General features: G+C 37.9%; 1 protein-coding gene across 1 annotated transcript in view; it reads left to right on the forward strand.

Annotated features, from left to right (window-relative positions):
- Positions 1–15,243, forward strand: part of KCNH5 (potassium voltage-gated channel subfamily H member 5) — a 302,764-nt gene that overhangs the window by 62,200 nt on the left and 225,321 nt on the right. The window contains exons 5-6 of the mRNA XM_088025032.1: positions 382–497; positions 6,402–6,794. Of these exons, the coding sequence (XP_087881158.1) occupies positions 382–497; positions 6,402–6,794 (509 nt within the window). The remainder of the gene's footprint in view (positions 1–381; positions 498–6,401; positions 6,795–15,243) is intronic.

A 15,243-nucleotide genomic window follows, 5' to 3' on the forward strand; every position in this document is an offset into this window, starting at 1 on the left:
TGATGAGAACTGGGGACATGGACACAGCTAGATGCAAGGAATGCTGGGAAGTGTATTCATGGCTGGGCAGCTGTGTTCCAGTAACAAATCTATATAATGCAAGGGGGAGCACAGAATTTTGTGGGCAGCTATAACTTGGCTACTGATACTATGTAATAGATATGAGCAAGACACAAAGGTCACATATAAAAATTACTCATTACTTTATAGCTACGCTTGAAATGTGATGATGTTTATGCAGAAATAAAATGCTTTAGATTGATAGTTTTTATTAGTTCTGAATGTTGTGCTATTTCTTAGATCCTTTGAATATTAGCAAGAATGTTGGGTTTCATATTCATTATATGTGAAAAACTGAGACTTTCTCTCCTTACTTTTAAGGTTGGACAAAATTTGCCCGATTGACGCGGGCTTTGACAAATAGCCGAAGTGTTTTGCAGCAGCTCACGCCAATGAATAAAACAGAGGTGGTCCACAAACATTCAAGATTAGCTGAAGTAAGTGGGAGACTAACCTTCCTTCCCAAGATGGTGGTGGTGGTACATGTTTTCCCCCCAAATGATTTAATGTAGGTATTTCTGGGTATTATTTTACAAGTACTTATCTTCTAATTATTTTTCCCTTATGGAATTATAGAAATTTTAAATGTTTCTTTTTATTTTCTCGTATTTTTGAAATGAGAAACTAGTTCATGACATCCCAAGTGGTATTTGTAGAGGGTGAGGTTTTCTTTGAGTAAATGAGATAGGAAGTTCACTCATTTTATCCATTTATGTATGCAGCACACACTCATTGAGAGTTTTCTCTGTGCCTGATACTTTACAAAGGATGTGAAGATGAACAAGCAATGGGCTCTACCATCAAGGAACTAAAGATCAAGCAGAAGAAACTGACAATAGGATATGATAAATAGGATGATAGAGTGCAGTGGGAACACATACAAGAGCATTTACCTAGACTTGGGGCTCTAGGGAGGCTTACCTGAGTGAGATGATACCTGGGGTGAGTGAATCTTGAAGGAAAAATATGAGAAATGGGTAAAGAAGAGATGCAGGTCATTTCTTCCAGGGAGACCAGCATGTGCAAAGGCTCAGAGATGAGAGACTATGATGACTTTGAGTATGAGTTCAGTGTCGGTGAAGTCAGGTGAAGGAAAGGTTAAAGTCATGTAGAGTGAAACAGTGGTGGTTGGTGTCCCATGTGCCAGGGGAATGATATGATCACATTTATGCTTTAGAGAAACCTCTCAAAGGGAGATCAGTCCCTATGGTTTTCTTTGCAATGCCATGTTTTTTTGTATTAATTTAAAAACTTGATTCTAAGAAGGGGTCCATAGATTTCATCAGATTACCAAAAGGGATTTAATCAAAAATGATTAAAAACCTAGTGGCTTTGTGTTGAATGGGTAGATAGGGAAACTAGTTAAGAAAACCTAAGAGTAAATGAGCTAGATTGACCATGGCTTTAAGCAAGGAAACCGGAAATGGAAATGGGCAGATAGCAGACACTCCAAGATTAGAGTCAACACATTTGTTGATAGATAAGAATTGAATGTGAAAAAGAGGATGAGTCAAAGACAACTGGATAGATAGTACCGTGGCTAATAAAATGACAAATAGAAGGAAGAGAAGGTTTGGGGGCAACGGGAATGAGTTCAGTTTTGGGCATGTTAAGTTTAAAGTGCCTGACAGGAAATCCGAGTGGAGATGCCTCAAATGCGGAGGGATGAAGGGGGGGAAATCGGAGGGGGAGATGAATCATGAGAGACTATGGACTCTAAGAAACAAAGTGAGGCTTCCAGAGGGGAGGGGGGTGGGGGGATGGGTTAGCCTGGTGATGGGTATTAAGGAGGGCACGTTCTGCATGGAGCACTGGGTGTTACACAACAAACAATTAATCATTTTGATGTACCCAAAACATCAAAAACAAATGATGTACTGTATGGTGATTAACATAACATAATAATAAAAGAAAAAAGGCAGAGGGATTTCTGGGTCTGGCTCTGGAGGGATATCTGGGTCTGAATTTCAGGCCTTGGTGCCCTAGGACTAGATGATGTTACCCAGAGAAAGTATATTGAAACCAGAGAGAAAAGGAATTGAGGACAGAACTCCAGGGCTGCTAAAAGCTTTGTTGTTCATGTGTCTTCTGTAATCATCACTTGTCTTCCTGGTGTGAATGATGCCAAAAGCTAACTCAACTACAAAAGCTTGGCTAAGCACTTAGTGGGCACTCACAAAATATTCTGAGGTAGCTTACCAAAGAAGAGAAAGATGAAATTAAATATATATGTTCATCAGTTTGCTCTGCTGGAGAAAAGGGAGTTGAAGAGCTCCAGAGTAACTTTCTAAACTAGTGGCAGATATTAAATTTGGTTTGGAGAGGGTGTGGAAGTAAAGTTTGTTCCTTGAATTTGGAGGACTCTGGATTTTTCTTGGATCATAGCTAACAGGGGACTTAGAAGGCTTTCTGCTCTAAATAGCACTGTTAGCCTGGGGAGAGATTAATACTTAGATGTGCAATCAGGTTTTTAAAAGCCCAGGCAAGACATTAACATAATTAAATATTAACTAATAATAATAATCACAATATTTTAAAAAACAATATACAATTAGGACAAGATTTAAAGCAGGCTATTAGATACAACTTCCTTTGTCAGTGATACTTGTTATAAAGTACTACTTGATTTTAAAGCTTTCTTTTCTCCCTTGAGTTGTCCCTTTTTTTCTACAAATCAAGCTGAAGTGGAGGGACATGTTTCTGTGACTGCTGACTTTCATAGTCATGATTCCTTCTGGGTCTTAACAATACCTTATTCAGAGTTTTTCTTTTCTCCGTTGTACAACTGGGCAAAAACAGAGGAAGGGGACCATAGAGAGGAAGATTTTTTACCTTTGCACCCTGAAACATTCATTGGTTTTTTCCTTCTGCATCAAGTGGGAAGTTTCTTTCCCCTCAATAGCACGTGATTTTTTACTTTTATTTTTGAGGAAATTTCACCCCTGTTTCTTCCCATCTGATTTTATTTTATTTTTGCATTGCCTTTGGATTATTGATAGTTCCTTATTGGTCATCTCTAATTCACAAACCTGACTCCAATACAAAACTGTTTTCTGTCAGGTCATAGGCTTGATTTCAGAGAACATGAAGAAATAATGAGATTTTTCAAAAGGTATTTTGTCTGCATGTGCGCGTAGTCCAAAGTTGGACCCAAAAGAAGCAACAAGTTAGCAGAAGGATATCATTTCAAAAATTTTACTCAGAGTCATATAATTTGTTCAACCTGACTATTTGGATTTGCTGTTGAACTTCAGGTTTTCACTTTTTCCAAGACATATAAATTTTATCACAATGCCATCGGGACACCTACATTTGGAACCAGTTCCCAGTTTCAAAGATCTGGGTCTCCTTGTAGGTAGTTCATCAGTTGTCCACAAGAACTGACTTCCTGCTGACTGGCTTCAGCTTTTCACTTTTACAGGGGTGAAGATAAATATCTGTACCAATGCCATGTCCTTGGTTCTGATTCTATCAGTGTCAGTGCTCTCAGATATTCAGCGAGAAAGAACGTGTTTGTATTGGTACAAAAATAATCCGAAAATGTGTTTTCATCCCCCTCCACCTAAGACTCATCACTTCTCAAAGTACAAGTGGACTAGCAACAAAAATGAAGGATTGTTACTCACTGCTTTATAAAAGCGCCCCAGAGTCAGAGTGAAGATTAAAGTCGTGCTCTGCATATGAGAGAGATCAAAGTGTGAGCATGAGTGTCCCTTTGTGGTTGATGCCATGCTCCTCCTCTATCTCTCTGCCGGCTTCTCCTCCCCCTCTCCTAGCATTTCTGGAACCTTTTACATATGCAAGTCACTGTCTGAAGAGCTGGGTCCTGAATGTCTAAGGAAATATCAGACAAGAGTTTTACCTTGGACTGTACATTATAATCACTCAGGAAAGGTTTTGGAAACATAGATTGCACAAGATGATTTTTCGTCAGTGGGGGCACATTTCTAGGTATGAGTATATATCATCGTTTAAAAAATTTCTCCCGATGGTTCTAGTTTGTAGCCAGATTTAAGGAATACTAACCTCAAGAGTGATCCAATTCCATCTCTAGAGAAGACATCTTATGTTCTGCCAGCGTGCTGAGCAGGGTCAACTTGTCTATAAGCAGTGTGTGGGACCATAGCATTTTTAGGGGTCCATGGGATGTCCGAATTTCTATTAACAGTAGAAGGAAAAATGGAACTTTTAGGTAAAAAAGTTGGATTTATAATAATTTATTCTTCTTTGTAACAAGGCAGTTGTAAAATGCAATTTTTATTTTATTTTATTTTTTTTATGGAGAAAGGGGTCCAGGAAGGCAAAAATGCCTAGGGCCCATGAAGGTCATAAATGCACCCTGGCACTTGAGTTTATTTTCTTAGTCTGATTTCTTTGTGCTTCAGCTATAGGCTGTGTAAATATAGATGGTAAAATATTAAGGTTGACTATGAAGAAAATTTTCATGTTTAACACGGTGAAATTGGAATGGATAGATCAGTGGCTATAAAGAGAAAGAGAAGCCATGATTATGTATGATTCTGTCTACATAAAGCTCTATCCCAACATGAAGCTTACATTCTTGGTAGGAAAATTTGTTGCTAAGTAATCTAAGGCCTTATGGGAGAAATATGGCTGGGGCACTGATAATGAGGATAAATACATAAAAATCTTTCTAAATAGTTCTGATAGCCCCCAAACAAACAACAATAGTTATAATACACAACTATTGAGAATAGTAGTGATGTTTTTCACATTTCAAATATTAATAATGGGTATTATAAACTTAGTTTTCAGTTATGTAAGTTCTATGCACAAGAGAAAGTTTTCAGGATAATTGTCGAGTTTCAAGAAGTGCTAGTATATTTGTTTTGTTTTGTGGTGTATGAGTTATGTGCTAATAGGTATTTTTGTTTATGTCTATTCTTATATTCAAATATTTAATGCATTTAATAACCTTATGATAACTTTTTGACTGCTACCTTCTGGATCCCATTAGTCTTAGAGATGATGAACACTTGGGTATATAAGATGACAAAGCTGCTGGAAATATTTATCAAAGTCCCATTTACAAATTCCTTAACACATAGATTTACTTAGCCTTACCTTCATTGATGGCATGGAACAGAGCTCTCTGATCTATTCCTTCAACTCCTTTTCACAGTTTCCAAGTCCTGGAAAGCAATGCTAACTCTGTGTTTGTTACTTTTGCCCAGCAGTGCCCAGGCCTCTACTCTTGCTCTGTCATCTGCTTTTTCCCTTTGTCTCTTTAATTAGACCTGCTTAGAGTAAGTCAAGGTTCAGATAACCTTGCAGTGAAATTTTTCCATCTGTCAAAAAGCTATGGAGAAGCAAACCTGAGTATTTAGCATTTTCTTTTTTCCAAAGCAAATATGCATCTGGATAGGAAACACAATTCTTTAAGTCCTGTTTGAAGGGAGAAAAGGAAGAAGCAGGCTATAACACTTACAACCCTGTTATCACTATGCCGCTCATTAGGGCCCTTGCTGAGTCCCACTCAACAGCAAGATCACCAACAGTGTGGTCCTGGGGTTCAGCGAGGCCATCAGAATCAAAGTTATGCTCCCTGAGGTGCTAAATATGTGTGAAAAATGGATAACGGTGAGTCACCCAAATAACTGTTGGACAATCAGAGATGTGTGATTTTAGGCAGGCTTGCAAGTGAGTGTACAGAAAGCAATCCCAGAAGTGGATGTCCAGCCGTGCTGTGGATCAATGTTGGTGTTGGAGGAAGTTATTGAGAGTATATGACTGCTGGCTGACCCCGGAACTGGACCCAGGCAATCGGAGGCTCCTCATTCTGGTCCTTGGAATATACACTCTGCCAACCATTCCCACAGTGGGAGCCATTTTCAAGGACATAGCCTTGAAAGAGTAGGATGTTGTTGAGACCATTTGGACTGTGTATGTGACTGGATCCAGTTAGGGTATCTATTAAGCTTTTAAGATTCTGGTAGGTGGGTGCGGAGGTCTACTTGTCTTACCATTTCCTGTGACAAGCCTTGTAAGTATGTCCCCTTGCTTATTAAACTGCCACCTAACGATCTGGAGTGGTCTGCCCTTTTCTTTGTTCTCTCCTTGCCCTTGGTGTTTGGGGGCCAGTTTGTGAACCAACAGTTGGCCCCTGGAGAGAAAGCCAGGTAGAACAGCAGAAAGATTAACTTCCTTTAAACAAACTTTGGTACAACTCAGAAGAGGGAGACAAAACCTTAGGGTCTGACTGGTCTTGAAACCAGGAGTCATGAAAAATTCGCTGTGGTTTGACTTCCAGTAAGTTTGAATTCATTACTAACTGTGCAAAGATGTTCAAGTCATTTATATACACATTGTCTCTCTTTTAGGTTCTTCAGCTGGGATCAGATATCCTTCCTCAGTATAAACAAGAAGCGCCAAAGACGCCACCACACATTATTTTACACTATTGTGCTTTTAAAACTACTTGGGATTGGGTGATTTTAATTCTTACCTTCTACACCGCCATTATGGTTCCTTATAACGTTTCCTTCAAAACGAAGCAGAACAACATAGCCTGGCTGGTGCTGGACAGTGTGGTGGACGTTATCTTTCTGGTTGACATTGTTTTAAATTTTCACACGACCTTTGTGGGACCTGGTGGAGAGGTCATTTCTGACCCCAAGCTGATAAGGATGAACTATCTGAAAACTTGGTTTGTGATCGATCTGTTGTCTTGTTTACCTTACGACATCATCAATGCCTTTGAAAATGTGGATGAGGTAAGTTTTTTTTTTTTCTGAGTACTGTGGATCGTATGTTTTGAGAAAATTAAGATAAAAGGAGTTTACAGATAATCCAAACTTCTTTTTTTTTTTAAGATGTTATTTATTTATTTGACAGAGAGAGACACAGTGAGAGAGGGAACACAAGCAGGGGGAGTGGGAGAGGGAGAAGCAGTTTCCCCGCTGAGCAGAGAGCCTGATGCAGGACTCAATGCCAGGACCCTGGGATCATGACCTGAGCTGAAGGCAGACACTTTTTTTTTTTTAAAGATTTTATTTATTTGACAGAGACACAGCAAGAGAGAGGGAACACAAGCAGGGGGATGGGGGAGGGAGAAGCAGGCTCCCCGCAAAGCAAGGAGCCCGATGCGGGGCTCGATCCCAGGACCCTGGGATCATGACCTGAGCCAAAGGCAGACGCTTAACTGACTGAGCCACTCAGGTGCCCCCCGAAGGCAGACACTTAACGATTGAGCCACCCAGGCGCCCCAATCCAAACTTCTTTTTAGCCACCACTTTCAGCCTTCACCCTACTTGCTGTAAATTATAATATTCAATGACTTTAATTTTCATCTGCTTCTTCTTCTTGATTTCTGGTTGATAATACCAATTACTAAGACAGTGGTTGTGGTTCGAAGTTGTGGTTTGAAGAAGTGGAGGTTGTGGTTGGAGGAGGTGGAACAGAAGAAAAGCAGAGCATTTGGGCGTCAAATACAGTTATGAATTAGGTAATTGATTAAGAGAGATGAAATAGATGTATTTTCTTTGGAAAACAGTAGCATTCTTTGCATCCATAGATCTTTTGACTCCTTCTTTCCAGATAAAAATGGTAGCAGTGCTTGAATTAACATGAAAAAAAAAAAACCAACCTTTTATGGAAAATCCTCAAATTTTTGCCTGTTTGGTTTCTTCTTTATAGCCTTTGTTTTAAATTTTGTCTAAGTACATTTGTGGTTAGAGACTATATTGGATGACTTCTGATGTCTGGTCTAGTTCAAGGTCCTGTTCGTTCAGTATTACCTGCACAACTAGAAATACTTAAAATGTGGGGGGCACCTGGGTGGCTCAGTTGGTTGGGCAGACAACTCTTGGTTCCAGCTCAGGTCATGATCTCAGGGTCCTGGGATTGAACCCTGCATCGGGCTCTGCACTCAACGGGTAGTCTGCTTGAGAATTCTTTCTCTCTCCCTCTGCTCCTCCCCCTGCTTGCACACACTCTCTCTCTAAAAAAATTAATCTAAAAAGAATACTAAAAATGTGTAAAATCTTTTTTTTTAAAAAAGATTTTATTTATTTATTTGTCAGAGAGAGAGCACACACAAGCAGGGGGAGCAGGAGGCTCCCCGCTGAGCAAGGAGCCCAAAGTGGGACTCGATCCCAGGAACTTGGAATCATGACCTGAGCTGAAGGCAGATGCTTAAGCAATTGAGCCACCCAGGTGTCCCTAAAAATGTGTAATATCTTAAAAGAACACTTCATCCAGAGTTTCGTAGCTTTTAACTTAATAGTGGATGATTTCCAACTTGCTATAGCAAGCTGATAGGATGCAACCAATAATCTCAACTAATAATGTAAAAATGAGTCAATATAGAATGCATCTATTATTAAAATGTGTTCATAATGATAATATTACAAACTTAATTTCCCTAAAGATTCTACTCTGTCCTTGTAGACTGCTCAGTTGGAAAATTCTCTACTATATTGTTGTTGTTACTCTATGTATGTTGGGAGGTAGATAGAAACTATTCAGTGACTTTTTCCGCATAAAATTTCTACACTCAGTTAACTTTAATAATATTAAAAAAACGATTTCCCTGAAAGTTAAGTGTAGATATGGTGTTTTGATGCTGTATACGTTACTTTAAAAATTACAGAAAAAGGAGGAATTATAGTAAATAGTTTCCTAATGTTAGATTCCATTTGCACTTGCTTTTAAAGGTACAGTTATATCAAAAACTAATGATGTAATGTATGGTGATTAACATGACAATAAAAAATAAAAAAAAGAGAAAAAAAATAAAGGTACATTTATTTCTTTCCTATTTACCCTCTGGAAGGGTGAATAACTCTGAAGGGTGAATTAACTCTGAAAGGAGTTAATTTTGAAAATGTGAAATATGATGAGATGATAAGCAGTATTTGTATTTCATTTACTATATGAATTAAAATATTAAGATCAATATATTAAGATTTCAGTTATTTAGAACATAGGCATAAAAGGATTTTAATAACAGTAATCAAAAGATTGGCTCAGCTCATAGAAAATACACTAAATATGTTACAAAATAATAAACGCATTTAACATAATATATAAATGTAACAAGAGATCCTCAGCCTCATGCATATTAAGTAAAATGCAGAGTAAAATTACAAACTACACCGACATACCATTTTCACTTAGCACAGTGTTGCAGTGAAAACTCTGTTAACACACTAGGTTGGTGAGTATAGTAGCTAAGAAGGTGCACTGCTTAGCTCATCCTTCATGGAAACCTGATGTCTGGAGCACAGTTCATAGCTTCCTGGAACCTGCTCTTGGTTTGGGAAAGCCAATTGTTAGCATCTTTTCCAAACTCAGCATTCATTTGGTGAGTCATTACACTGTCACACTAGTAGCTTGAAACTGACCGCAATGGGAGTATTTACACTTAGAAAGCCTAAAATGCTATAAATAAAGGCTTTTTAAATTTTATTTTATTATGTTAATCACCATACATTACATCATTAGTTTTTGATGTAGTGTTCCATGATTCATTGTTTGCGTATAACACCCAGTGCTCCATTCAATACGTGCCCTCTTTAATACCCATCACCGGCCTAACCCATCCCCCCAGCCCCCAGGCTTTTTTTGTGTGTGTGTGTGTGACTGACAACTGCTGCATTTTCTCATCTGCTGCAGTTCACACACTGAGGCCATATTTCCCCAAGGCTACTTTTAGCCAATAATTAAGAGTGGGGGCAATATTATAATTTAGTCTAGTCCTTCTCAATGCAGGACTCCTCTGTTGAGTAACTTTTGCTCTGGGGCTCCCCATTTACCTGTACTGTGGTCTGAGGCTCTTCTACCCCATACCCCTTCACTCACGTGAGACCCGCATTTTGGTCTGAAGGCCCCTCCCTCCTCCCTTATCTTTCCCAGACCTTTAGCTCAGTAAAACTTACACCTCTAACCCTGACTTGGCAGCACTCCGTAGGGGACCCGAACTGATAAAGTGATGGTACGGGCACTCATACGTTGCTCAAGGGACTATAAGTTGGTAAAACTTCTATGAAGAATGACTGACAGTATCTCATTTTGAAGAAAAAAGAAAAAAAGGCCTCAGAGGCAACCACTTTCAAATTGTTTAGGGGATTCTTTTATTATTTGCTTCCACGTCAGCAAACAACAAGATTATGTACCTACCTCTTGGTTTTTCAGTTTTAGGCCTTGTCTTTGACTTGTCAGTCAAAGACTGAGATTTGAGGTTCTAGCCCTTACTATGTCCATGCACTCTTCTCATCACCTCATTTTCACAATACAGGTATATCATTCTTTTGGGTCAATAAATATCATTATGACTAAAAATATGCTACTTATGGTGGAACCTTAAACATGCTATGATTGTTTTTCTGCACTTTCCTCAGAGTTGATAAATAGCTGGATTTATTGTTTGCTTAGTTTTTTGTACTTATCACTAATTCAAACACTAAGCTCTCTGCCAGTTGTCTACATCTTCTCTCATTACATTGGTGCGAGCAATATTCGATCAACATCATTTTCTTAAACAAATCTCTCTTTACTCCCCCCTGCCACATGATTGACTTTGGCTAACTATAATACTCTAGGCTAGAGATAATTAGGATTTCTGACCCTTTACATGTGACCTGTGCTCTTTTTGGAAGTTTGATGTATCCTCTCTAACCCGGGGTTCTGAATCTTTCTGATGATATGCCTTAGTGGGGGTCCGTTTTCATCAGTTTGGCTGGGCACTGATGGTGGCCCTTTTCAATCTGGAGAAGCACGTTTTATGTCTTAATTTCTTTTTCCTGTGATGATTATCTCCACCCTTCTCCCCCACTTTTTTTTTTCTTGCTAGAGCTCCTTTCATTCAGATATTGTACCTTTTGGACTAGTCCTCTAATTTTCTTTTTCTCTTCTCTCCTATTTTCCAGCACTTTCTATTTTTGCTATCCTGTCTGGGAGATTTCCTCAACATTATTTTCTCACTTTCTTTGTCCCTATTGATTGTTTTTGCTTAAGGTCTATTTGGCTTGATTCTAATAGAGCTGAATTAGCTTTCATATAGTATTTGGTATATATATTTCTATATTTTAAATTTTATTATTATAGATTACTATACTCTAGCTGTATCTTCTAAAGATAGTATATGGATTCTGAGAGTCTAACTGACAAGCTTAATCTATGTATATTTATCGAGATTAATTGCATTTTGATTTACTTGAGCATATTCTTTTCTACTTTAAAATGCCTTTCTTTGCTTTTCTCTGTTTTTATTTCCTTTTTCTTCTTTTCTTCCATCTTTTGGATTTTTTTCTCTCATCTCCTGGATTCCCTCCACTAGTTTGGAAGTTTTTCTGTTCATTGATTACTCTTTTTTTTTTTTAAAGATTTTATTTATTTATTTGACAGAGAGACACAGCAAGAGAAGGAACACAAGCAGGGGGAGTGGGAGAGGGAGAAGCAGGCTTCCCGCTGAGCAGGGAGCCCGATGCGGGGCTCGATCCCAGGACCCTGGGACCATGACCTGAGCTGAAGGCAGACGCTTAATGACTGAGCCACCCAGGAGCCCCTCATTGATTACTCTTAACATTTTTAGCATCAATATGTGGCTTATTAGTATCTTTACCCTTCTCCTAATTAATTCAAGGACCTCTGTTCATCTTCTGATCTTTCAAATTATTATTGTCTTGTATTTTGCTTCTATGTTGTTTTTAACTTTCCCTTTTAACTATTATATTGTTGTCTTATTTAATTTCAATACTTATTTAGATATATCCACATGTCTACCAGTTTCTTTGCTCACATTATTTTATGCATTTTTGACTTCCTTCTGGTTCAGTGCCTGTGGGTCAGCTCTGTATTGTCTGTTACATGACATCCAACTTTCTGGAACATACTTCTTCAGGGAAACTTTCCTACATTATGTTAAAAAAATTCAACTGAGTAAATTTTAAAGATCGTATTGGCTTTATTCAATGATTCATGAGTTGGGCAGCATCCCATCTAGCAAACAGAGAGGAGCTCTGAGGAGCTGTACAAAATAGAAGACTTTTATAGACAGAAGGGGGCAAGACGAGGACATTATTAGCAAAGAGTGGGTTATTTCAGGCAAGGCCACCTTCCTTTAGAAGGCAGGGGTTCTGTCAGGTGGGTTACCTCACTAGTGCTGACCAGGTAATTCCAGATGGACTGGTTAAGATTCTTGGGAGAGGCTGAAACTGCAATTAAGTTGGTGTTAAGTCTTGGTTTGGTGACATGGGCTTAGCACAAGTGACTCCATTTTGGGCCTCTTGTTTTTTAAAAAATGATTATTTCCAAGCAACTGTAATGAATATCTTCATCGTATTTTATCTTCATTTATGTACCTGAGTACACATTAATGTAAATAAAGTTATTTTTCTTTTGTTGCTTTGTGTGTGTTCATGAGCACTGTAACCATTTGTTGTGTGATCTGGGGTCTTATGCCTTCCCTAGAAAATGTTTGTTGTGAGCCTTTGGGACGGTTACTCTGCCTCTCAGTTTCTGTGTCTGTAAGAAAAGGAAAGGTATACCTAATTACTTACACCACAGGGTGGTTATAAGGAACAAATGGGAATAGAGATATGAATGAATTTTGCTTGCAAAATTTTGCATATCTGAGGGGATATTATTATTTCATTTGTGCATGTTTGTTTCCTCAGCTTGATTATAAGCCTTGTGATGGTGAAGAATGTGGCCCATCTCCTTGATAATCCTTTATTACTCTTAGTGCATATCAGTGGCTCACTGACCTGAAGCAATGAAGTGTTAGCAAGGTTTTAGTAAATTGTACAATGACATAAAACTTAAGAATGATGAAGTGCGCTGGTGGTGGCTTGGGAAGGAGAGTATGAATCTGAAAGTAGCAGTTTAATCCTTTAACGTGATGCGGGTGCATGACTTAATAACTCTTTATTTTTATGATTGTCTCAGTTGATGTGCTCTCTGAATGTAATTTGATTTACTAGGAATTCACGAACTGGATATGTGATTCTGTAAGAGCTGTTAGGCACAGAAGGCAGCATGCGTTAAAGGAAAGTGTTATGTTTGAGAAGAAGTAATGCAGATTTCCTAGGAACCATAACACAGGGTAAAAATGTTGTCACTAGGAATCCAAGGAATAGAATCAAGCTCTTTTGTAGGTGCAGATGAGTGCAGCTCTGGGTGGTCCTCAGAACCTGATTTCTGGGAGGCTAGGGGGAACTGAGAACTGAATTATAGGGCATCAGAGAAAGATATGGCAGCTGAAGATAATGTACCATTTGGTAGTGTAAGTGAACTTAGGAAACATGATACACAGGATAGTGAGTGGTATTAGTAAGTGGTAAACATGATAAACTAGGTCATGACAAATTGAAATGGGGAAAAGATCACTTTTGCATTGTTTTAGGGGACAAAATGAATGGGACAGCTATTGCTAAGTTGAAATATATAAATATTTTTAGTTTTCTGAAATTTATGGAAAATGATTTCTAAATTATTTTTTTTTGCAGATTATGCTTGTGAAGCTGCCACATGAATTATTGTGTTTGAGTATACATTGTTTAGATTGCATATTTTTTGTTTCTTATCTAGCCATCAAATCAAGAATTGGAAATTAAAGAAGCTAATTATGCTTGTAGATTTTGGTGACTTTTTCAGCTTCTGATCTCTTTTTCTCCCTTCTGTTGAATCTCAGACCCTCTACCAAATATAGCATGTTAGAAATTGCTATTTAATACAATTTGGTTGCCATTACTTTTTCATTAAAGCCTACAGATAATTTAAAATAATGTTTGAGTGGTACAGGTAGGGATTATTTAATATTTAATATTTCTTTTTCTTAGTTTTCCTAGATTTCATCTTCCTAGATTAAATCCATAGAAACACTGTCCAGTCCACCTTGGAATTGATTGATTTTTCTTATCAGTGTGTTTGCATAGATGATAATAGACTTTACTTTTAAGACCAATTTTAAATTCACAGCAAAATTGAGAGGAAGGTACAGAGCTTTTCCATACAGAGATTGCCAACTTCCCCCCTCCCCCCCGGACAGCCTCTCTCATTACCAACATCCCCCACCATAGTGGTACATTTATTACAATTTATTACAATTGATGAACCTACATTGACATGCTGTTATCACTTGAAGTCCATGTTGTATGTTCTGTGGTTTAGGACAAATGTATAATGATATGTATCCACCATTACGGTATTATACAGAATACTTCCACTGCCTTAAAAATCCTCTGTGGTCTGCCTATTTATTCCTTCCTCCCCCCTAACCCCTAGCAATCACTGATCATGTTACTGTCCATATACTTTTACATTTTCCAGAATGTCATATGGTTGGAATCATATAGTATGTAGCCTTTTCAGATTGGCTTGTTTCATGTTTAATATGCATTTAAGGTTCCTCCATGTCTTTTTGTGGCTCATAGCTCACTTCTTTTTGGAGCTCAATAATATTAGATTGTCTGAATATACCAGTTTATTTTTCTGCTAAAGGAGATGTTGGTTGCTTCCAAGTTTTGGCAATTATGGATGAAACTGCTGTAAAATTTGTGTGTAGGTTTTTGTGTAGGAGTAAGTTATCAACTCAGTTGGGTTAATTCCAAGAAATGCAACTGCTGGATCATATGGGAAGATTATGTTCAATTTTGTTAGAAATTGCTGAACTATCTTCCTAAGCTGCTGTACCATTTTGCATTTTCGTCAGCAGTGAATGAGAGTTCCTGTTGATCCACATCCTCACCAGCATTTGGTGTTGTCAGTGTTTTGGGTTTTGATTGTCCTAATAAATGTGTAGTGGTATCTCCTTAATGTTTTAATTTGCAATTCCCTAATGACATAAGATGTTGAACAGCTTTTCATATACTTATTTTCCATCAGTATTTCCTTTGGTCCAGTGTCTGTTCATATCTTTTGCTCATGAAGTTTTTAATTTTCTCCTTGTTGAATTTTGAGAGTTCTTTGTATATTTTATGTAATGGCCGTTTATGAGATATGTCTTTTACAAATATTTCTCTCAGTCTGTGGCTTGTCTTCTCATTCTCTTGATCGTATCTTTCACAGAGCAGAGTTTTTAATATTACTGAAGTTCATTTTATTAATTTTTTCTTTTATGGATCATGCCTTTGGTGTATCTAAAAAGTTATCAGAAAAATCAAGGTGACCTAGATTTTCTCCCATGTTATCTTCTAGAAGTTTTAGTTTTGTGTTTTAAAT

Source organism: Eumetopias jubatus, unplaced genomic scaffold, assembly GCF_037043125.1.
Source record: "Eumetopias jubatus isolate StellerSeaLion01/CBP00866 unplaced genomic scaffold, mEumJub1_p1.0 scaffold_7, whole genome shotgun sequence".
Classification (NCBI taxonomy): domain Eukaryota; kingdom Metazoa; phylum Chordata; class Mammalia; order Carnivora; family Otariidae; genus Eumetopias; species Eumetopias jubatus.